This window comes from Scyliorhinus canicula, chromosome 4, assembly GCF_902713615.1.
Source record: "Scyliorhinus canicula chromosome 4, sScyCan1.1, whole genome shotgun sequence".
Lineage (NCBI taxonomy): Eukaryota > Metazoa > Chordata > Chondrichthyes > Carcharhiniformes > Scyliorhinidae > Scyliorhinus > Scyliorhinus canicula.
Window position 1 is genome coordinate 66,273,663 of NC_052149.1, and position 23,072 is coordinate 66,296,734.

A 23,072-nucleotide genomic window follows, 5' to 3' on the forward strand; every position below is an offset into this window, starting at 1 on the left:
ATTAACATCCCGCAATCACACTTAGCGACCAGTCGGAGATATTAAATTCAAAAATATGCAATGTCACTCCAATATGCAGCATATGGCAGCTGACATTTTAATGGCGTCAGGTTGCATAGAATATTTGTATCCTACTCTTTGTGTCTGACTATTAAGATGTGACAGTTAATAATACTTGAATCAGGACTCTGCAATGTATTTGAGAGCCTGATTTAAATTAATATTGCCTAACAGTTAAATGGAGGCAGGAGCAGCTGAATCAAGCAGCTAAGCGCTTTTCATAACACTGTTTATGAGCCAGAAGAAACAGGAATGCCCTCCATGGCCCTTCTTCTAAACATCCTGCCAATTGCAACCTGGACCTGCTGCGAGCTCATCAGCCCGACTGACTATCGGATGCTAAAGGAAATAAAAATAATGATGAAAGTCCTGTCATCAAATATTTTGAGGCTTCCAAGATTTTTGTGGAGTTTTCCCCACAATTATTCTCCTCATGCTCCCTCGCCGTAATATTTGGTGTCTGTTCCTTTCACTGTGCACTTTTAATCTGAAGATACTGAAAATTAGTGCAAGGTTTATTTTGATTTCCTAGTTTCTCCAACTTGTCACTTCTGATCCTTATTTTTTGCATTTATTTACACCACAGTTATACTGCTCATAACTGAAAATATAGCCCAGAATTTCTGATTTTGAAGAGTTTGATAATGAGAGCGAAACTTGTGTTGGATACTTCAATACTGTTTATTTTTTTGATGTAAGTTTTAATACTAGTGCATCTTAATGCTCATTTAACATGGAAAATACGATGCATGTTTATTTGGCACTGATATGAACTACAAATTAGGAGTGGGAGTAAGCCATTTGACCCCTCAAGCATGCTCTGCCATTCAATAAGATCATAGTTGGGGATTTCCGGTGGCGGCGATGTTCGAGTGAGCCGCACATTCGGCGGGCTCTCACTCCGGCAGGGCTTTAGAGGCTGATTCCCCACGATAGCGGGACCATGGAGTGGCAAAAAGGCGGCCGCGAAAATGCTGGAGAGCGGGCTGCAATCTATGGAACCACGGGAGTCCAGGAAGCAGAGGAGGAGAGAGAGAGAAAGGGACAGAGGCAAGGAGCAGAGGAAGCTGACCTGGAACCTAAGATGGCGGACACACGGACCTCGGACTTAGCAATCCAGCAGGCGCTGGATAACATGCTCCAGGAGATGAAAAACAGTTTTGAGTCTCTGAAGCGGGACAACTTGGACCCACTTCAGAAGGCAGTGGATCAGCTGAGTCAGAGGCTGGATGCTCAAGATGTAAAAGTTAAGGAGCTGGGAGAGGTGGTGGAGGAGCAGGTGGATGCGCAGACGATTGTGGCGTTAGAAGTTGACGGGCTGAAGGAGCGGCAAAGAAGACTGCTGGACAGAGTGGAGGAGTTGGAGAATAGAGCCCGCAGGAACAATCTGAGGATCGTCGGCCTCCCGGAGGGAACTGAGGGAGCTGATGCCGCAGCGTTTGTGGCAGACCTGTTGATGCAGCTGATGGGGGCTGAAGCCTTGCCGTGACCGCCGGAGCTGGAGGGGGCATACAGAGTGCAGGCGAGGCAGGGGCGGCCGGGGGGAACCCCCCCCGTCCGATGGTGATCAGGTTCCACAGGTTCGTGGACAAGGAGCAGGTGCTGCGGTGGGCGAAGAGTACCAGGAGTAGCACGTGGAGACACATCTGAAAGTGTCTGACCAGACTAGGCTAAGGAAGGGCTGGATTAGCCAGGTCTTCCACTCGGACTTTGACTCGAAGTTTAGGGGGGTGGCAATCATGATCAACAAGCAGGTGCAATTTGAGGCGGAGGGCATAGCCGCAGACAGGGGGGGGGCAGATACCTGATGGTAAGGGACAGACTGGAGGGGAGAAGAGTGGTGCTGGTGAATATATATGCCCCGAACTGGGATGACGTGGACTTTATTAAAAGAGTGCTCGGGAAGATCCCGGACCTGGACTCTCGTAGGCTAATAATGGGGATGGAACTTTAACATGGTCCTTGATCCGGCGCTGGATCGGTCGTGTCCCAGAACGGGTAGACTCCCAGCAATGGCAAGGGAGCTGAAAGGGTTTGTGGAGAAAATGGGGGCAGTGGACCCCTGGAGAGCCAGACAGCCGACTGGAAGGGGCTACTCGTTTTACTCGCACGTCCATAAAGTATATTCTAGGATAGACTTCTTTGTTCTAAGCAGGGACTGTATAGGGGAGATAAAGAACATGGAATACTCGGCAATCACTATCTCGGACCATGCCCCGCACTGGGTGGACCTGCAGGTCGGAGGGGCGAATCACCAACCCCCACAACGGAGGCTAGACGCGGGACTGCTGTTGGAGGAGGGGATCTGTGAGAGGCTTCAGAGGTGTATGCAAAATTACTTGCAGGTGAATGATACGGGGGAGGTCTCAGCGGCGACCCTGTGGGAGGCGCTAAAGGTAGTAGTGCGGGGAGAGTTGATCTCAATTGGGGCCCACAGAGCCAAGGCAGACAGGGCAGAGATGGACAGATTGGTTAGGGAAATGGGTCGGATAGATGAGGAACACGCGGAGCCCCCGGGGGAGGTTTTACTCAGGGAGAGGCAGAGACTACAGGCGGAGCTAGGGGCGCTATCCACAAGTAGGGCCGTGGAACAGCTTAGGAAGGCGAGGGGCGTGGTTTGCGAGCATGGGGAAAAGGCTAGCAGATTGTTAGCGCAGCAACTCGGGAAGAGGGAGGCGGCCAGGGAAATAAGTAGAGTGATGGATGGGGAGGGGTGCAGAGTGGAGGACCCGGCAGGATGGAATAAGGTATTCTGGGACTTCTATAGCAAGCTGTACACTTCGGAGCCTCCGGAAGAACCGGAGATGAAAAGGTTTCTGGACGGGTTAACATTCCCAACAGTAGGGGGGGGGGCGAGTGGATGAGCTGGGGACCCCGATTAGAGTGGAGGAGGTATTGGGGGGCCTAAAGGCCATTCAGTCGGGGAAAGCCCCGGGGCCGGATGGATACCCAGTAGAGTTTTATAGGAAGTTCTCTGAGTTAGTGGGCCCGGTCTTGGCGAGGGTTTTTAATGAGGCGAGGGACCCTGCCGCCGACGATGTCGCAAGCCACTATACCACTGATATTGAAGCGGGGTAAAGACCCGGAAGTGTGCGGGTCCGAGAGGCCAATCTCCCTGATCAATGTAGATGCCAAGCTCCTGGCAAAGGTACTGGCGATTAGAATTGAGGACTGCGTACCGGACATGATTGGGAATGACCAAACTGGGTTTGTGAAAGGTAGGCAGCTGTCGGCCAACTTGAGAAGATTACTTAATGTGATAATGATGCCCCTGACGGGCAGGGAGTTGGAGGTAGTGGTGGCAATGGATGCCGAGAAGGCCTTTGACCGGGTGGAGTGGGGCTATCTATAGGAGGTGCTCGGATGGTTTGGGTTCGGGGACGGACTGGTGAATTGGATCAAGTTATTATATCGGGCCCCAAAGGCCAGTGTCAGGACAAACTGAGAAGTGTCAGAGTATTTTAGACTATACCGTGGGACCAGACAGGGCTGCCCGCTCTCCCCGCTGCTGTTTGCGCTGGCCATAGAGCCGCTGGTGATTGCGCTGAGAGCTGCAAAGGGATGGAAGGGGATGGTTAGGGGCGGGTGGAGCATAGGGTCTCTCTTTATGCGGACGACCTGCTCCTGTACGTGTCGGACCTATTGGCCGGGTTGGGAAGTACACTGGAAACATTGAGGAAGTTTGGCCAGTTCTCAGGATACAAACTAAATATGGCCAAGAGTGAAATGTTTGTGGTACAGGCAAGGGGCCAGGAGAACAGATTGAGAGGTCTACCATTTAGGCTGGTTGAGGAAAATTTCCGGTACTTGGGGATCCAGGTGGCGCGAGACTGGGGTAGGCTGCACAAGTTAAATTTGGCCAGGGTGGTGGAACAAATGAAGGGAGAGTTTCGGAGATGGGATGCACTCCCACTGTCGCTGGCAGGGAGGGTGCAGACTGTAAAGATGACAATCCTCCCTAGATTCCTGTTCATTTTTCAGTGCCTCCCGATCTTTATCCCTTCTTCAAAAGGGTTAACAAGGTGATCATGACCTTTGTCTGGGCGGGAAAATCCCCGCGGGTGAAGAAGGCGATGCTTGAGAGGAGCCGCAGCGAGGGAGGGCTGGCATTGCCGAGTCTGATTAACTATTACTGGCCGGCTAATATCGCTATGTTAAGGAAGTGGATGGTGGGTACGGGGTCTATCTGGCAGCGGGTGGAGACGGCTTCGTGCAGGGGCTCCAGCTTGGCAGCCCTGGTCACGGCTCTTCTACCTCTGCCGCCGGCCAGGTACTCCACCAGCCCGGTAGTGATGGCGACCCTGCGGATATGGGGCCAGTGGAGGAGGCATGTAGGGGAGATGGGGGCGTCTGTCTGGGCACCAATCTGCGACAACCATCGGTTTGGCCCCGGGAGTATGGGTGGGGGGTTTCGAGCATGGCAGTGGGCGGGGATGGGGAGGGTGGGCGATATGTTCCTGGAAGGGAGCTTTGCGAGTTTGAGGAGCTTGGAGGAGAAATTTGGTCTGGTAAGGGGAAATTATTTCAGGTACCTACAGTTGCGGGACTTTGTCCGTAGACAGGTCCCATCCTTCCCACGCCTCCTGCCAATGGGGATCCAAGACAGAACAGTCTCTAGGGGGCGAAGGAGGGGAGGGTAGAGTCTCTGATATTTATAAGATGCTCATGAGGGGGGAAGGGTCCCAGACGGAGGAACTGAAACTCAAATGGGAGGAGGAGCTTGGCGGTGAAATGGAGGACGGGCTGTGGGCAGAAGCCCTGAGTAGGGTGAATTCGACCGCAACATGTGCCAGGCTCGTCCTGATTCCATTTAAGGTCGTTCACCGGGCCCACATGACGGTGGCTCGGATGAGCAAATTCTTTGGGGTAGAGGACAAATGCGCTAGGTGCGCAGGAGGACCAGCGAACCATGTACACATGTTTTGGGCATGCCCGAGGCTTAGGAGGTACTGGGAGGGATTCGTGGGGATCATGTCCCGGGTGCTGAAAACAAAGGTGGCGATGGGTACAGGGGTGGCAATTTTTGGGGTTTCGGACGACCCGGGAGTCCAGGGTGAGAAAGAGGCCGATGTTTTGGCCTTTGCTTCCCTGATAGCCCGGCGACTAATATTATTGGCATGGAGGGACTCAAAGCCCCCGAAGACTGAGTTGTGGCTTTCGGACATGTCTAGTTTTCTGGGTATGGAAAAGATTAAGTTTGCCTTGAGGGGATCTGTACAGGGGTTCACCCGAAGGTGGCAACCATTCATTGACTTCTTTGCGGGAGAGTGAGCGTCACCAGGGGCGGGTGGGGGGAGGTTAGAGTAGAGTAGAGTTGGAGGGATAAATTGGCGGGTAGTGCCGATGGGAGAGGAGCGGGCTTGTGCATTATGTTACGATTGAAGTATTGAATGTACGTGGATGTTTGCACATTTTTGCCTTTTTTTGCTTTCTTTCTGTTGATGTCTGTAACTGTTTACAATGCCGAAAAACTACCTCAATAAAATTTTTTGTTTTAAAAAAAAAAGTTCATAGTTGACCTGATTTTGGCCTCCACTTTCCTTCCTCCCTCCATTCTGTACCCTTTGACTCCCTTATTAGTTAAGATTCTACGTAACTTGACCTTCAAAATATTCAATGACCCTGCCTTCACTGCTCTCTGGGAAAGCGAGTTGCACGGACTTGAAACCCTCTGAGAGAAAACATTTTTCCACATCTCCATCTTAAGTGGGAAACCCCTGATTTTTTAAACTGTCTGCTAGTTCTAGTGTTCCACAAGAGGAAACAGACATAGAACATAGAACAGTACAGCACAGAACAGGCCCTTCGGCCCTCGATGTTGTGCCGAGCAATGATCACCCTACTCAAACCCACATCCACCCTATACCCGTAACCCAACCCCCTTAACCTTACTTTTTAGGACACTACGGGCAATTTTAGCATGGCCAATCTACCTAACCCGCACATCTTTGGACTGTGGGAGGAAACCGGAGCACCCGGAGGAAATCCACGCACACACGGGGAGGACGTGCAGACTCCGCACAGACAGCGACCCAGCCGGGAACTGAACCAGGGACCCTGGAGCTGTGAAGCATTTATGCTAACCACCATGCTACCGTGCTGCCCCAGGGTCTTTTAGCAAGACCCTGTCAAGTTCCCTTAGGGCCTTGTATGTTTCCTTAAGATCACCTGTCATTCTTCTATGCTCCAGTGCAGACATTTTCAAAGTGAGGTCGTGTGTCGCGGGTATGTCGCGGGCGGGTATCGGGGGGGGGGGGGGGTCGCGGAGCCAGCCATCACGGTGTCCCCGATAGCGGGAATTCACGCGCAACAGCCACAGCAGTCGGCTTTTAACAATGCCGGCTGCGAGCGGCTTTGAAAATTGCGGCCGTGACCAGCTAAAAAAATGCAGGTGAACTGCGCATGCGTGTCCGCTCGTCAGTGCGCATGCAGCCCGGGAGTGTTGGGACCTGAACACTGAGTCTAAGTGCGATCGCGGCATGGCGGCGGCTGACTGTGTGGTGATCACCGATGATGAATCCCGAGATTCAGTTGAGTGAACCTTTCTGAATTGCTTCAAATGCAATGATAACTTTTGAGACCAAAATTGTATGCAGTACAATATATATGGTCCCATCAATACCCTCCTCAACAAAAGCAAAACACCCCAATTTATATATTCCATTCCTCTTGCAATTCTTGACAACATTCCATTTACCTTCCTAATCATTTTCTGTGCCTGCATACTAACCCTTTTTGATTCATATGCCAGGACACCCAGATCTCACTGTACCCCACAGTTTTGTAATCTCCATTTAAAAAAATATGCTTTTAAAAAATATTTTCGGCCAAAATGGACAAGTTCACATTATATTCCACCTGCCATTCACTTCTATACCCATCTACAGACTCCTCACATCTTATACATATGGTCCCTTCATTCAGATCATCTGATATAAAACTTAAATAGTTGAGGCCCCAACACTGATCCCTGTGGCACTTAACTCGTTATATCTTGCTAAGCAGAAATCCCATTTATCCCTCCCCTCTATTTCCTGTTAGCGAACTAATCCTTTATCCAAGCTAAGATGTTACCCTCTACACCATGAACTCTTCGATGTGATACCTTGTCAAATGACGTCTGGAAATCGGAGAACAGCACATCCACTGATTCCCCTTTATCCATGTTGTTAACTTCCTCAACAACAATTTCCCTTTCATAAAGCCATGCCTGATTGCATTGAAATTTTCTAAGTGCCCCGCTGTTATCTCTTTAATGATAGAATCTAGAATTTTCCATATGACAAATGTTGGTAAACTGGTCTGTAGTTTCCTTTCTTCTGTCTCATTCCTATCTTGAATAAAGGTGTTATATTCTCTATTTTCCAATCTAATGAGATCCTGTCAGAATCTAGGGAATAGTGGAAAATTAAAATTTCCTATCTGAACAGCTGCTTCTTTTAAGACCCTACGGTGAAGGCGATCGGTACCTGGAATTTGTCAGCTTTTAGTTCTTAATAATTTTCTCAGTACTTTTTCCCTGGTGATTGTAATTGAAGTTCCTCCCTCACTTTTCACCTCTTAATGCATAATTGTTTCTGGGGTATTATTTGTATTATCTACAGTGAAGACAGATACCAAATATTTGTTAATTCATCACCAATTCCTTATGTTCCATTATTTATTCCCTAGTCTGTCACTGCAAAGGACCATCATTCATTATCCTTAGTCTTTTCCTTTTTAAATACCTGTAGAAATGCTCACTATCTTCTTGTATTTATAGCTAGATTTCTCTTGTACTCTAATTTCCCTTTTTTTAAATCCGTATTTTACTGGTTTTATATTCTGTCCAATCTTCTAACCTGCCACTCACCTTCACAGAATTCACACTTTTTCTTTCAATTTGGTACTGTTTTTAACGTCCTTATTTAGCTACAAAGGGAAGGGCACCCTTCCCTTTTTTCCCACTGGAATATATCTAAGTGTTACACAATATCTCCTTAAATGTCCACTGCTGCATCTCTACTGACTTATCCTTTAACCTAATTTGCCAGTTCACCTTAGCCAACCCCATCTCCATACCCTCATAATTTCCCTTTTACAGGGCTTAGGTAACTCCTCTTCATTGAACGGAATGCAAAATTCAATCATTATGATCACTAATACATAAGGTTGCCTTTATTGTGAGGTCATTAATTAATCCTGCCTCATTACCAGATCAACAACAGACTGTTCTCTGGTTGGCTGTAGCATGTGCTGCTCTTAAGAAATTATCTCTTAAACAGCCTATGTACTCAACTTCCTAGCATCCATTTCCAATCTGATTCACCCAATCCTTGGTTATTGCTGTACCTTTCTCAGAGGCCCCCATACTTTCTTCCTCTGTACCCCTTCCTATAGTTATTCTTAAGGGGTTCTTTAACTACTCCCAGAGGTAACTTGTCATGTCTCTCTATTGTACTAATGTCATCCTTAATTAGCAGAGCTGTCCCTCCCCCTTTTCCTAGCTTCCTGTCCTTTCAAAATGTCATGTACCCGTGTTATGATCCCAGTTGATGTTATAACTGAACTGGACGATCCCAGAATGGAACCCTGACTTGAAAGACAGTAACTTTTATATTTCTTTTATAAATCGTGGAGGAGCAGTCATCGGACTGCTAATTAGTTTTAACAATAGGAAAAAAAAACATTTATTATGCATAAAAAAATTGGATTATGATACAATACGACTTTACTCCCCCTTTAGTTTAACAATTACATACAGGTTTTAGGATTAACGAAGATTACAAAAAACATCTTAATCTACAATGGTTTTATTAACACAAAAGTCCCCTTTAAGCACACAATTTGACTGTGGGAAAATACACTAACCACTCTGAACCTCAAGTGAATATTTGTGGATGCCTCCTTAATATGATCACATGAGTGTTTCCAAACTCCACTGCCAAAAACATGCTTTAAAATCATGTCTCCGAAAAAGGTTTTCCTGTACTGGGTGCATTCTGAAATCCAGTCGAGGTTTTACAAATGATGCTTTTAAACAAAGCTGCTGCTCTACTTTTAACAGATTCCAATCCAGGATTTTTCACCACCCCCTTTTAGGTCTCCTTTGTCTTAACTGTTTTTGTGCAAATTCTGAGATTTAGCCACCGATTACCATAGTTACGGTAGTAGTGTTGCTTCACAGCGCCAGGGACCCAGGTTCGATTCCCAGCTTGTGTCACTGTCTGTGTGGAGTCTGCACGTTCTCCCTGTGTCTGCGTGGGTTTCCTTCGGGTGCTCTGGTTTCCTCCCACAAGTCCCAAAAGATGTGCTGTTTGGTAATTTGGACATTCTGAATTCTCCCTCTGTATACCTGAACAGGTGCCGGAATGTTGCGACTAGGGGCTTTTCACAGTAACTTCATTGCAGTGTTGATGTAAGCCTATTTGTGACAATAAAGATTGTTATTATTTCAACCAACATTGTAGTAAAATCTCAGAATCCTGAATATCACTTCAGATATCTTTCTGGCCTCTCATACCCAATGTATTTTCAACTGTGACTTTACTGATCAGTTCTCTGTTCTAGTATCTTTTACCTCTGACTTCTTGAAACGTCTCTTCGTTTCTCTAGTTTCCTGAACTAGCTGCTCTTCAGATCTCTGCACTTGCTTTCTTAATCATATTAATAATCTTTATTAGCATCACTATTAGGCTTACATTAACGCTGTAATTACGTCATCCCCTAGTCTCCACAATACGTCACCTGATCGGGTGCAGTAAGAGAGAATTAAGAATGTCCAAATCACCTAACAAGCATGTCTTTCATGGGAGGAAACCGGAGCACCTGGAGGAGACCCACACAGACACTGGGAGAATGTGCAGATTCTGCACAGTTACTCAAGCCGGGAATTGAGCCCGGATTCCGGACACTGTGAAGCAACAGTGTTATCCACTGTGCCATGTGCCGCCCCCATTACACCATGATACAGCTTTTCTTCTTCAATGCTGAGAGAGATGTTTCCTCTTTAGCCTTCTAAATCCAACTGCTTCTAGAAGAGCTGAGAGAGCTGCCTTCCCTCTCAGTACCAATCCTGAACAACCTCCAAATCAGCTATAGTAAACTTAAAAGCTTCTCTGAGCAACACCCAAATGCTTATGCCTTTTTTTTTATTCTTCAAGTCGTAGCCCTCTTTATGCACTATAGAACACAGTTGGAACTTAACCAACCCCCAAACAGACAAACACCTTTGTCCAGCATGAACCTAGCCATAGGTTTTATCTTTCCAGGCACAGCAACATTAAATTATGGGGGGGGGGGGAGGTAAGCATAGTGGTATTGTCCCCAGGATAATGATCTGGGGACATGGGTTCAAATCCCACCATGGCAGGCGATGGAATTTAAACTCAATAAAAAATATCTGGAATTAAGTCTAATGGGCAGCACGGTAGCACAGTGGATAGCACTTTTGCTTCACAGCGCCAGAGTTCCAGGTTTGATTCCTGGCTTGGGTCACTGTCTGTGCGTAGTCTGCACTTCACCATGTGTCTGCGTGGGTTTCCTCCGGGTGCTCTGGTTTCCCTCCCACGAGTCCCGAAAGACGTGTTTGTCAGGCAATTTGGACATTCTGAATTCTCCCTCTGTGTACCCGAACAGGTGCCGGAATCTGGCAACTGGGGGCTTTTCACAGTGGCTTCATTGCAGTATTAATGTAAGCCTACTTCTGAGAATAAAGATTATTATTATTAATGATGACTATGCAACCGTTGTCGATTGTCGTAAAAAACGCACCTGGTTCACTGATGTCCATTAGGGAAGTAAATCTGCCATCTTTATCTGGTATGGCCTATATATGACTCCAGACCCACAGCAATGTGATTGACTCTTAATGCCCTCTGAAATGGCTTAGCAAGCCACTCAGTTGTATTCAACAGCTACGAAAACACAAAAAGGAATGAAACCGGACAGACCACCCGGCATCGACCCAGGCACCAGAAATGACAACGGCAGACCCAGCTCTACCGACCCTGCAAAGTCCTCCTTACGAACATCTGGTGGCTTGTGCCAAAGTTGGGAGAGCTGACTCATAGACTAGTTAAGCAACTGTCTCACACAGTCATACTCATAGAACCATATCTTACAGACATGTCCCAGGCACCACTATCGCCATTCCTGGGTATGTCGTCTCTCACCGGCAGGACAGACCCAGCAGAGGTGGCGACATAGTGGTATACAATCAGGAGGGAGTTGCCCTGGGAGTCCTGAACATCGACTCTGAACCCCATGAAGTCTCATTGCTTCAGGTTAAACATGAGCAAGGAAATCTGCTGATTACCATGTACTGTCCACCATCAGCTGATGAATTAGTATTCCTCCATGTTAAACACCACTTGGAGGAAGCACTGAGGGTGGCAAGGATACAGAATATGCTCTGGGTGGGGGACTTCAATGCCATCGCCAAGAGTGGCTCGGTAGTACCACCACAGACTGAGCAGACCGAGTCATAAAGGACATAGCTGCTAGACTGGGACTGCAGGAGGTGGTGAGGGAACCAGCAAGAGGGAAAAGCATACTTGACCTCATCCTCACCAATCTGCCTGCTGCAGATGCATCTGTCCATGATAGTATTGGTAGAAGTGACCACTGCACAGTCCTTCCCTGACAGTGTCCCAGCAGTAGTACTGAAGACTTGTGCTCCAGGGCTGACTGCACCCCTTGCCAAGCTGCTCCAATGCAGCTACAACACTGGCATCTACCCGGCAATGTGGAAAATTGCCCAGGTGTGTCCTGTACACAAGAAACAGGACAAATCCAACCCAACCAATTGCCTCCCTATCAGTCTACTCTCCATCATCAGCAAAGAGATGAAAGGAGTCATCAACTGTGCTTTCAAGCGGCACTTACTCAGCAATAACCTCACATATGCTCAGTCTAGGCTCCGCCAGGGTCACTTAGCTCCTGACCTCATTATAGCCTTCGTTTAAACATGGACAAAAGAGCTGAATGCCAGAGGTGAGGTGAAAGTGACTGCCCTTGACATCAAGGCAGCATTTGACTGAGTATGACATCAAGGAGCCCTAGAAATCAGGGGGAAAACTCTCCGCTGGTTGGAGACATACCTGGCACAAAGGAAGATGGTTGTGGTGGTTGGAGGTCAGTCATCTCCACTCCAGGACATGCAGGGGTTCCTCCGAGTAGTGTCCTAGGCCCAACCATCTTCAGCTGCTTCATCATAAGGTCAGAAGAAGCAAGAATGTTTGCGGATGACTGCACAATGTTCTGCTTCATTCGTGACTCTTCAGATAATAAAGTAGTCCTTGTTCAAATGCAGCAATACCTGGACAATATCCAGGCTTGGGTTGACAAGTGGCAAGGTACATTAGCACCACACAAGTATCAGGCAATGATCATCTCCTACAAGAGAAGATCTAACCACCTCCCCTTGACGTGCAATGGCATTATCATCGCTGTATTTCCTGCAGTCTACATCCTGGGTATTACCAGTGATCAGAAACTAAACTGGACTAGGCATATTAATACTGTTGCTACCAGGACAGGTCAATTGCTGGAATCCTATGGCGAGTACCTCACCACCTGACTCCCCAAAGCCTGTCCACCATCTACAAGGCACAAGTCAGGGCTATAATGGAATACTCTCCACATGCATGGATGAGTGCATCTCCAACAACACTCAAGAAGCTTGACACCATCCAGGACAAAGCAGCCCACTTGATTGTCCCCCTTCCACAAACATTCAAACCCTCCACCACCGACGAATAGTGGCAGCAGTGTGTCCCATCTCCAAGGTGCACTGCAGTAACTCAACAAGGTTCCTTCGACAGCACCTTCCAAACCCACTACCTTTTAGAAGAACAAGAGCAGCAGATACCTGGGAACCCCACCATCTGGAGGTTCACCTCCAAGTCACTCACCACCCTGACTTGGAAATATATCGCCATTCCTTCACTGTCACTGGAGCAACATCCTGCAACAGTTCAAGAACTGACCACCATCTTCTAAAGGGCAACTAGGGATGGACAATAAATGCTGGCCTAACCAGCAATGTCCACATCCTGTAAATGAATTTTTAAAAAAACTGAAAACGATACCTTATTTTTAATGTTTACCGATACAAATCTAATTGAAATTTGCTTTGTTTTCGTAACAAGCTTCAGGTACCAACCTTTGTCAGCATACAGACATGTCTCTGTAATGGCTATGAGATCATACATCTTTATTTCAAGTTGAGCTGTCGATTCATCGGTTTTATGAATGCTATGTGCATTGAGACGCACTGCCTTTAACTCTATCTTTTTACATTTCTTTCAATCTATGGCCCTTTCTGCTGGTGCACTTGCTAATATGTTCTATCCCTTCCTGCCACACTCTGGTTATCACTCTCTTATTGCTACCTTACTCTATTGCTTTGTCTTCTCTCTAATTGATCACACCTTCCCACAATTGATCCCTTGTCTTTACTGTTTAGTTTAAAGTTCTCCATTGCCCTAGTTATATGACTCCCCAGAGCACTGTTCCAAGAACATTTTGGGTAAAGACCATCCCAACAGCACAGTTCCCACTTGCCCCAGTCCAGGTGCCAGTGCTCCATGAATTGAAACTCATTTCTCTTGCACCAATCTTTAGCCATGCATTGTACTCCCTAATCTTTATCCCAGGCCAATTTACTTGCGGCTCAGGTAATAATCCAGAGATGATTACTTTGAGGTTTTGGATTTTAATTTGGCCCCTAACTGCTCATACTTCCGAAGCAGAATCTCTTCTCTAGTGCTGCCTACGTTGTTTGTGCCGATGTGAACCACGGCCACTGGATCCTCTGCTTTCCACTGCAAGTTTCTCTCCAGCCCAGAATAGATGTCCTGAACCTTGGCACCAGGCAGGTAAGAATCTTCTGGACTGCGGAACTCAGTTGCAGAGAACTGTGTCTATCCCCCTCACTATACTGTCCCCCAATACCACTCCAGTCTAATTCACTCCACTGCTTAAATGGCCTGCTGTGTGCCATGGTCAGTTCGCTTATCCACCCTGCAGCCCCCACTTGCATCAATGCAGGTTGAAAACACTCTGTTGCACAATTGCAAAAGCAGAGGCTTCTCCACTTCTACCTTCTAGCTACCCACACCTGCCTCACTAATGGTCACAACCTCCTGTCATTGAACAAATCAGAAAATTCTATCCTAAAGGATGTGACTGCCTCCTGGTACAAAGTGTCCAGGTAAATTTCCCCCTCCCTAATGTGTTGCAGTATCTGCAGCTCAGTCTTCAGCTCAGTGACTCTGAGCTGAAGCTCCTCAAGCCGCAGACACTTGGTACAGATGTGTTTTACCTGAATCATACTGGTGTCCAGGTGCTCCCACATTCTGCAATCACGCACATCAGTTACCCTGCCACCTTTATTGTTTGTTCATTCACTTTAATTTAGAGTTGTTAAATACTGCTGCTCCCAATTATCTTCACTACTGCTTGCAAGTGTGTTTCAAACTATTAAATCTTACAATTATTATTAATTCCATGAGTTTTGAAGGTGAAACAAGAAAAATATGATTCTTCCCATCACTTATTTGTTTCCCAGCGATGTCAGTCTTTGATTTGTCTTACAATATGGCTGCTCCACTCCGGAGAGACAGACTGGATTGGACAGGATAGTTCTTTTACATGTCGCTGACTGCCTCCAGGTCCTCATTTTGCGATCTGTCCTGGGTCAACCTTTTACCTGTTCATTTCCTTGCGATTAGATATCCTTTATGGTCTAGATGGAAATTGATGCAATCTGTTCTCTGATATTCAGCATTTTTCCCAAGCAAATGAGATTCCAAACTATTATGTTCTGCTTTGAAGTACTCCACCAAACTTCATGAATTCCTGATGTAGCTTCGAAGAATAATGATGCTTCGTGTCTGTTAATTGCTGATCATCTTCAACAATTATTGCTAATGGTGTACTTGTTTTTCTCTCAGCAGAATGACAGCAGTCAATTGTCAAACCTGAGGGAGAGGTTGAAGATTATGGTGAACGCCCTGACTAGCAAGCCGGATAATATAGGAAACACAGATACAATCATCAGTCAAGGTAAGGAAGTAATTTGAAGATGAAAAAGTAAAAAGGGAATATATGTTTTCCCAAAGTGTCCAGGTAAATTTCCACCTCCCTGATGTGTTGCAGTATCTGAAACTCGGTCTCCAGCTCAGTGACTCTGAGCCGAAGCTCCTCAAGCCGCAGGCACTTAGTACAGATGTGTTTTTCCTGAATCATACTGGTGTCTAGTGCTCCCACATTCTGCAGTTACGCACGCACATCACCTATCCTGCCGTCTTTAAGGGCAGCACGGTAGCACAGTAGTTAGGACTGTTGCTTCACAGTGCCAGGGACCTGGTTTGGACCACTGTCTGCGAGTCTGCATGTTCTCCCGTGTCTGCGTGAGTTTCTCCCGGGTCCTCCGGTTTCCTCCCACAGCTCCTAAAGATGTGCTTGTTAGGTGAATTGGACATTCTGAATTCTCCTTTAGTGTAACTGAACAGGAGGCGGAGTGTGGCGACGAGGGGATTTTCACAGTACCTTCATTGCAGTGTTAAAGGAAGCCTACTTGTGACCCTAATAAGATTATTATGTGTTGATTCACTTTAATTTAGAGTTGTTAAATACTGCTACTCCCAATAACCTTTTACTACTGCTTTTAAACCTGCTTTGAATACAAGAAAATAGTGCAAATCCAATATTTCAAAATTTTGCCTAAAAAGCAATTTTAACATTGGCCTTATTTCTGTATTGGAGGCCGTGTCCTCGTTTCCTAGACCATTCTGGTGAAGTCTAGTATGAGGGGTGTCATGGAGCTGCTCCATTACAAGCAACAGGAAAAGAGTTTTCTTACAGGTCTGAGGGCTAGCCTGGAGTTGCTTGACTCTGCGGAAACCACATTACAGCTGGAAATGTCAGCGCTCTGCAGTGCTTGAGATTACCAGTTTGTGATAAAATTGGCATTTTCAAAGTTGCATTTTTCTCTCGCAACAGGGCGAAACATAATTTTTCTAAAAGTTTAAAATGCAGTTTTGTCTGTCAAGGCTATTACCATAGAGTGTGCAATGCTACATTTTCTTCTACAGGTACCAATTCCAATAAATCAATATAACATATCATTTGAGAAAAGCTCACATGTACCTGCATGTTTGGTCACGTTGCTGCTTTAATGCCTCTTGGGTTAATAGCTCACCAATTTATATAGCCCCTACTTTCTAAATCTGAATTGCTGTTTTTATTTAAATAGTGTATTTTTTACCTTGATCATGGACAGAATTCTACTTGATCGCTGTATTATGTTTTGGAATGGGATCAGATTAGCAGCTACAAACAGGCCCCATCAATGCTATTTAACCCTTATTTCCATTGTAGTGTAATGGGTGTATTACTGGATATATTCTGGAGTGTGGATAATAACTAAAGTCAACCTTGCTGATGCATATTCATTCCTAATATTTAAAAATACCAGCTTTACATATTTTCATGGTATTTTTTTTGTGATTAGAGAAAAGAATTTCAAATGTTTTTATCAGATGTCATAAACTGCAGCAATAGCTACCACTTCTGGATGAGACATAGAAAATAGGAACAGGAGTAGTCATTCAGCCCCTCAAACTTGGTCCACCATACAATGTGATCATTCAATATGATCCTCTATGGCACTGTCATGCTCCTGCTATCTCCATATATCCCTTGATTCATTTAGTGTCTAGCAATCCACTATTTCCTCGTTAAATATATTCAGTAACTTGGACTCCACAGTCTTTTCTGGTAGAGAATGCCACAGTTGCACCACCCTCTGTGTAAATACATTTCTCCTCATCTCAGTCCTCAATTGCCTACCCTGTATTCTGACACTGTGACCCCTTGTTCTCGACCTCCCAGCTAGGGAAAACATCATCCCTCTATCCAATCTGTTCAACCCTGTCAGAATTATATAGATTTCAATGAGATCCCTTTTCATTGTTCTAAACTCCAGTGAATGCAGGCCTAGTCGACCCAATGTCGTCTCCTATGATAATCCTGCCATCTCAGGAATTGGTCCAGTGAACCTTCGCTGCACACCGTCTATGGCAAGTACGTTATGGGGTGTAAGGGAAAAAATGGATCCTCAAACCACAGAAAGGGGTGGGTTTTAAGGAGGTTTTTAAATGTATGGATAAAGGAAATTGGAGAAGGAATACCAGTGGAGTAGAGTGGTTGATGGAGTGTCTAAAAGATAAAGTGAGGTGGGGATAGTCAGGAGAGGAGCGGAGGGTGGGAAAGAGAGTGGGGAGCTGTATCTGGACTGGCTTGCGTGAAATTCATTTTCCCTGATCATAAGGAGTTACATGGCATCTGAGTGACATGTTGTATAGTAGTCATAAAAGGTTAAGTTCTGCAGGAGCTTGGTCCTGTCACAGGATGAGAACTGATTTTTCTGGACGCACTTCTTTTTGTAGAGACGCTCATTTGCACGCAATTAGCAAATATGTCCTTTACATATAATTAATTAAAGATACTTCTACTACAACTATTAAGAGGTTAGGAGGAACTGAGAGTTTTTTGCCTGCCCATCATTGTTCATACATTTGTGCTTTTTATTGTTTAAAAGGCCGTTGTGTCCTAGATTGTCAAGGAACCCCTTTAATTTAGTCACTGTCTGAGTGATTAATGTATTGGAAGAATTCATCCATTAGGGGCCACCCATCTGAACCATGTGAGTACTCCTGATGGCTTTAAATTAGTGAAGTGAGAATCAAGACATGAAGTTGTACTTTTACTCCACAATTTCTATTTCTTTTTAACTGAGAACCTTGTACACATTCAGATAAGGAACAGTCTGACAACCTGTTTCTGATCTTGAAGCCTTGATGAATTGCATATCCTTAGTTCACATAAAAATACATTATGTACATAATTCTTAATGGTATTATTTAGCAATTGGCCTTTTTGGTTTTCTGGATTTAATTTGACAGACAGGAGAGGGGAGTAGGAGCGGCGGCCAGGAGAGGGTAACAAGGAATGTGAAACAAACGCAGGATATAAGAAAGATAAAAATGGGATGAATGGGTGGAATGGGACTGAAGTAGATGGAGGGGCAAGGAAATGGGAGAGAAATTATGTGGTGTTTGTGGAAGGGAACAAATTTAAACTTGGTTCCTAAAGTATATGTGAGAACATTTTAAATTATTCTCAAATATGTTTCAAAGCAAATCAGAACATATTGGTGCTTCAAGTGCAAAAGGTGCCAGTAGGTGTCAGTGGTGGTGTTCTTTTAAAAAATAATTGCACATTTGTTCTTCCTTTTTAACATCTAAAACCTCTTCTAACGTACTGTGTAATAAAAGGATCACCAGTTCTTTGTTGTTAGAGGTACGTGGAAGAAATAAAGTACAAATTGGAAGTGATCATGACAACAATTGTGCCACTTTTATATCTTTCAATTACTTGTATTAATTTTTTGGGAGATTCTTTTCCCTTTTTAAAAACAGCCTGACAGATTTGTAAAATCTACTTCTGCTCCGTCAAGTTTAATTTCTTTCTGCACATTAGCTACAACCATGATCTTGAAATTAAAAAGTAAATTTGCAATTTGAGTATGGTACTCCTCTCTATGTTATAGGGTTGATGTAAGTTTCAGGCTCTGATAGTATTATTACCTTCATGACTATTTTTGCTGAAATAGTATATATTTGACGTGGTGGTTGTACTTAGTAATTTTTTCTTAAAACAAACATTAGTGAATTTCAGTGCAATGTGTAGTACTTTTTTTTAAAAACAATTTTCTGTGAATATATCTGAGCCAGGATTTCCTGAAAAGTTTCAGCACAAGAGTTGCTCTGTTTCTTTCCCTGCGGAACTCCTCGCTTTCTAGCTTTACACTGAAATATCTACCAACTAGTTTGATAATTTGCACCAGTGAAATACCATTTCACTTGCTGCTGCAGCTTCACTTCCTCGGGCAGTCCCAATTATTTATGCTGATTTCCAATTGTTTAACCATTTTTTCATGTTGGCATGTATGGTAATGTTCTCTGGCATCTTAGACCGCATTTTCCTTTGGTGTAAAAACCAGTGGCAATTTCAAGTTGAGGGAATTCCGACCACCTGCATTGGTAGATAAATGTGCATTAATTTTTAATATGCGTTTGTTTTTGCAATGTGATTTATGTCAAATCTTAAGACACTGAGCTCTGAACTGCTGTTGTATGGAGTTTTACCAAACTTAATAATAACTTGACAATAGCTTCTGACCAATTTAGCTGCATATGCACGACCTCTGAGAAAGAAAATAATAACGTCCGGGCTCCGGATGTTATTAATTTGGGGAGGGTACCCCAAAGGTGCCCTGGGGACCATGCATACATGCACGCATGAGCAGGTTATTCCGGGCAAGAAAGAGTCAGCTAGATTGGGAGGTGGGAAATTAGGAGTGGAGTGGCGCTCCGACCCTCTGATTGCCGTTCTGCAGCATTCCCTATGTATCACCAACTTTATTTTGTCAAAGTATCTTCTGTACGCAATGTGATGATGCTCTAAATGCGATACGCAATGTACATCTGCACTCCAGGATTCGTTATTTTTCTTCCAATTTAGTCCGGATAGAGGTGTCCAAAACACACTTTATTAATAAGAATTTACTTAATACACTTGCCTAAGAACTGAATCAAAACTTTGATCAAAATAATACACAAACTTGTCAGAATACAGCAAAAAAAATCATTAAAACATTAATATAGGAAAGGATAAAATAAGTAATTTCTACAAATACTTCAAGAATTCCGGAAGGCTAGAATTATTCTAAAACTTGAATCATACAATCATATTCTTAAAGAAATCCTTATCTCTAGATTAGTCACTTACTCATTTCTCATTGTTTTTGCTCTCAGCTGAGACCCCCTGTATAGTTCAGAAAGGTGATTAGTTAATTAGACATTAATCACTGAAGAGGGACTTCCGGTGATGGTGGGCGGGAGGCAGCTGCACACTGGAGGGCTCCCACTCGGGAATAGGAATTTCGGAGTTTTAACGCCCGGTCCTGGGGGCAACGGAGGCTGTAAGAAGGCACAGGGAGGAGAAATGTCCAAGTTTGGTAGAAAAACAGCCGTGAAAAAGGGGGTTAACGGAAGTCCGCCGGGGAGTGAAAAAGTCAGCGCAGGAACTGTAAGGAAAGCGGAGGCTGGAGCACCAGGGGAGGTCACATCGCTCATAGCAGAAGAAATGGCCAAGGTGATGGCTGTGGAACTTGAAAAACAGTTCACAAAACACATGTAAGCGATGAAGAAGGAGATGGGGGCGGTATTGAAAGTGCTGGTGGTGGAGGCGATTGCTCCGGTGAGGGTGGTGGTCTCAAGCTCAGTGGCTGAGGTGCAGGAGCAAGGCGAGACACTGAAGGAAGTGGAAGAGGCATTATCGCAGCACAGTGATCAACTCACCTCGATGGGGAAGGAGCTGCGGAGGGTGATAGAGACCAACACGGGTCTGCGAGCCAAAATGGAAGACCTGGAAAACAGATCCAGGCGCCAGAATCTGAGGATTGTGGGTCTGCCCGAAGGGGTGGAATGCCCCAGGCTGACTGAGTATTTTGCCACAATGTTGGCGAAGCTATTGTGGGAGGGGGACGATTCCTCCCGATATGAACTGGATAGGGCTCATCGGTCGTGGAGGCCAATACCAAAGGCGAGTGAGCCACCAAGAGTAGTAACTCTGTGTTTCCGTAGCTATAGCGTGGAGAGTCCTGTGCTGGGCAAAGCAGAAGCAGGTGGTGCAGTGGGCTGGAGCTGATATACGCATATACCAGGACTTTATGGTGGAGCTGGCGAGGAGGAGGGCTGCCTTCAGTAGGGTGAAGAAGGCATTGTACATCAGCAAGGTGCAGTGCGGCATAGTATACCCAGCAAAGTTGAGGGTGACCTACAAATCCAAGGACTTTTATTTTGGGACGGCGGAAGCAGCGGAGGCGTTTGCGAAGGCAGAATGACTGTGGCAGAATTGAGAAATTGTTGTGTACTTATGTAGCCTCATGTAACTTTATTTTTTCACTGCGTGTCGGTGTATGTATTAAATGAGTCAGCACTGTATATATTTGGATAAGGGAAGAGATGGGACTTTCATTTGCAATGATGGTTCTTTGGGGCTTGGATGTGTATGCAGGGGTTGTGTGTTAAAGGAGATTTCTTGGTTTTCCAGGGACTGGGCAAGGGGGAAGAAGACCCGGGTGGGGGCCTCGACGCTGTCCGGTTTAAGCCAGCCAATGAACGGGAGTAAAGTGAGAGGAGGGGCTGTGGAGCCTGGTAGAACAGGTTATGGTGAGTCTAGCCGGGGTGAAAAGTTGGGGGAAGGGGAACAGAGGTTGGGGGGAGGAGTTTATAAGAGGAAGTGGCGGGGAGGTGTCTGGGGTGGGGGGGGGGGGGGGGGGGTGTCATTCACAGTACTCTTTTAGGGATTAGATGGCATTGAATATTGGTGCGTGATAGGTTTGGGGGGGGTGGACTGTACATGTCAGTGGTGACCATAGGCGATTCCTGATTCCGTTTTCTTTTCTCTTTTTTTCTACCTTGGGAGAGTTTGTTTCATTTGATGCTTATATTGTCAGGTGGGCTGTTGTTTGGGGGGTGGTGAGAGGATGTGAGCGTTGTTGTTGATAAGGAGATTGACATTGCATTTATTGCAGTTTACTGTTTGTTGGTGGGGTGTAAATCTGAAGAAAATGTGAAATGGAGAATAAAAATATTTTATTTTAAAAAAATCACTCGATTAATTAATATTTCCCGTAATATTGACACAGTACAGTTTCCCATGTGCTTTCTCACGGTCTAAACATTTGTGTCATGACTGGTCTCTAGCCTTACTATGCTACTAGATTGTTGCAATTCTGCTGACTGCCTTCATATTGCTTCTTTAGATAAGGCTTATGCAGAAATTCCTTCGTAACATTGTTAGTATCTGCAGACATGACCTTAAAAGGTTCAATCGTTCACTCATTTTTTTTATAAGTTGATTTTACTTTTGCCGACTCAGTATTTTTTTTAAGAATCATTTTATTCTCCATTATGTGTTTAGTTGATTTCTTAAAGGACCCCAAATAATTGGTAATTCCAATATGCACAATATACGTGTAGATCTGGCAACAGTTATAATTTTGAAATAGCGGGTGATTTGCTGCTTCTGTAGCATCTGCAGCTTACTGCATATACTGGTTAGCATTATATTTTCATTCATGGCAGCTCTTTACTTTAGGCACTAGTAGACTATTTCAAGGCAGATCGTAAGTATGCGGACACTCATTCCCAAGAACTATTAGCAGAGAGCAGAAAACTGCAGATGCAGTTTGATCTGATCGCTACGTGGGCCAGTATGACAGCTGAAGCAAGCTAAAGGGGCTATTTACGAATATGGGGAGAAGGCAAGTCGGCTCCTGGCATATCAACTGAGGAACAGGAGACGAGGGAGATTGCCCAGATTAGGATACAGGATGGGGAGCTGGTCAATGAAGGTAAATGAGCTGTTTAAGACCTTATTCCAAAATTTATACAGGTCGGCCCGTCCACGCGATGGAAAAGATATGATGGAATTCTTGGGTGAGTTGGAGTTTCCCAAGGTGGAGGAGAAGTTATGAGAAACACCACTGGAGTTGGATGAGATCAAGCAGGCAATGAAACAGTTGCAGATAGAGTAAGATGTTAAGAAAAGGAGGGGCGAACTGATTCACGATCAAAAATGGCATCCATGTAGCGAGGCAAAGGACATGGCTGAGATGCTAAGTGAGCGTTTTGCATCTATCTTTACCAAGGAAGAGGATGCCATGAATACCATAATAAAAGTGGAGATAGTTGAGACACTAGATGGGCTAAAAATTGATAGTGTGGTGATACAAGCAAGGCTGGCTGTATTTAAAAGTTGATAAGTCACGAGGACCTGATGTGCATCAGGGAAACTGAGGGAAGTAAAGGTGGGAATTGAAGAGGTATTGTCAATAATCTTCTCAACCTCTTTGGATACAAGGAGGATTCCAGAGGACTGTAGAATTAGACATA

General features: G+C 45.2%; 1 protein-coding gene across 5 annotated transcripts in view; it reads left to right on the plus strand.

Annotated features, from left to right (window-relative positions):
* The window catches only part of efcab14 (EF-hand calcium binding domain 14), a 113,258-nt gene that overhangs the window by 56,575 nt on the left and 33,611 nt on the right, over positions 1 to 23,072 (plus strand). Inside the window, exons 8-10 of one of the 5 annotated variants that reach the window (XR_005460341.1) lie at positions 13,794 to 13,919; positions 14,997 to 15,108; positions 17,648 to 17,752. Coding sequence is in view for 4 of the 5 variants with exons in the window: in XM_038794387.1 (XP_038650315.1) it covers positions 13,794 to 13,919; positions 14,997 to 15,108 (238 nt within the window). In the remaining variant the exon portion in view is untranslated. The remainder of the gene's footprint in view (positions 1 to 13,793; positions 13,920 to 14,996; positions 15,109 to 17,647; positions 17,753 to 23,072) is intronic. The other 4 variants (XM_038794387.1, XM_038794389.1, XM_038794390.1 and 1 more) reach the window with 4 other exon arrangements.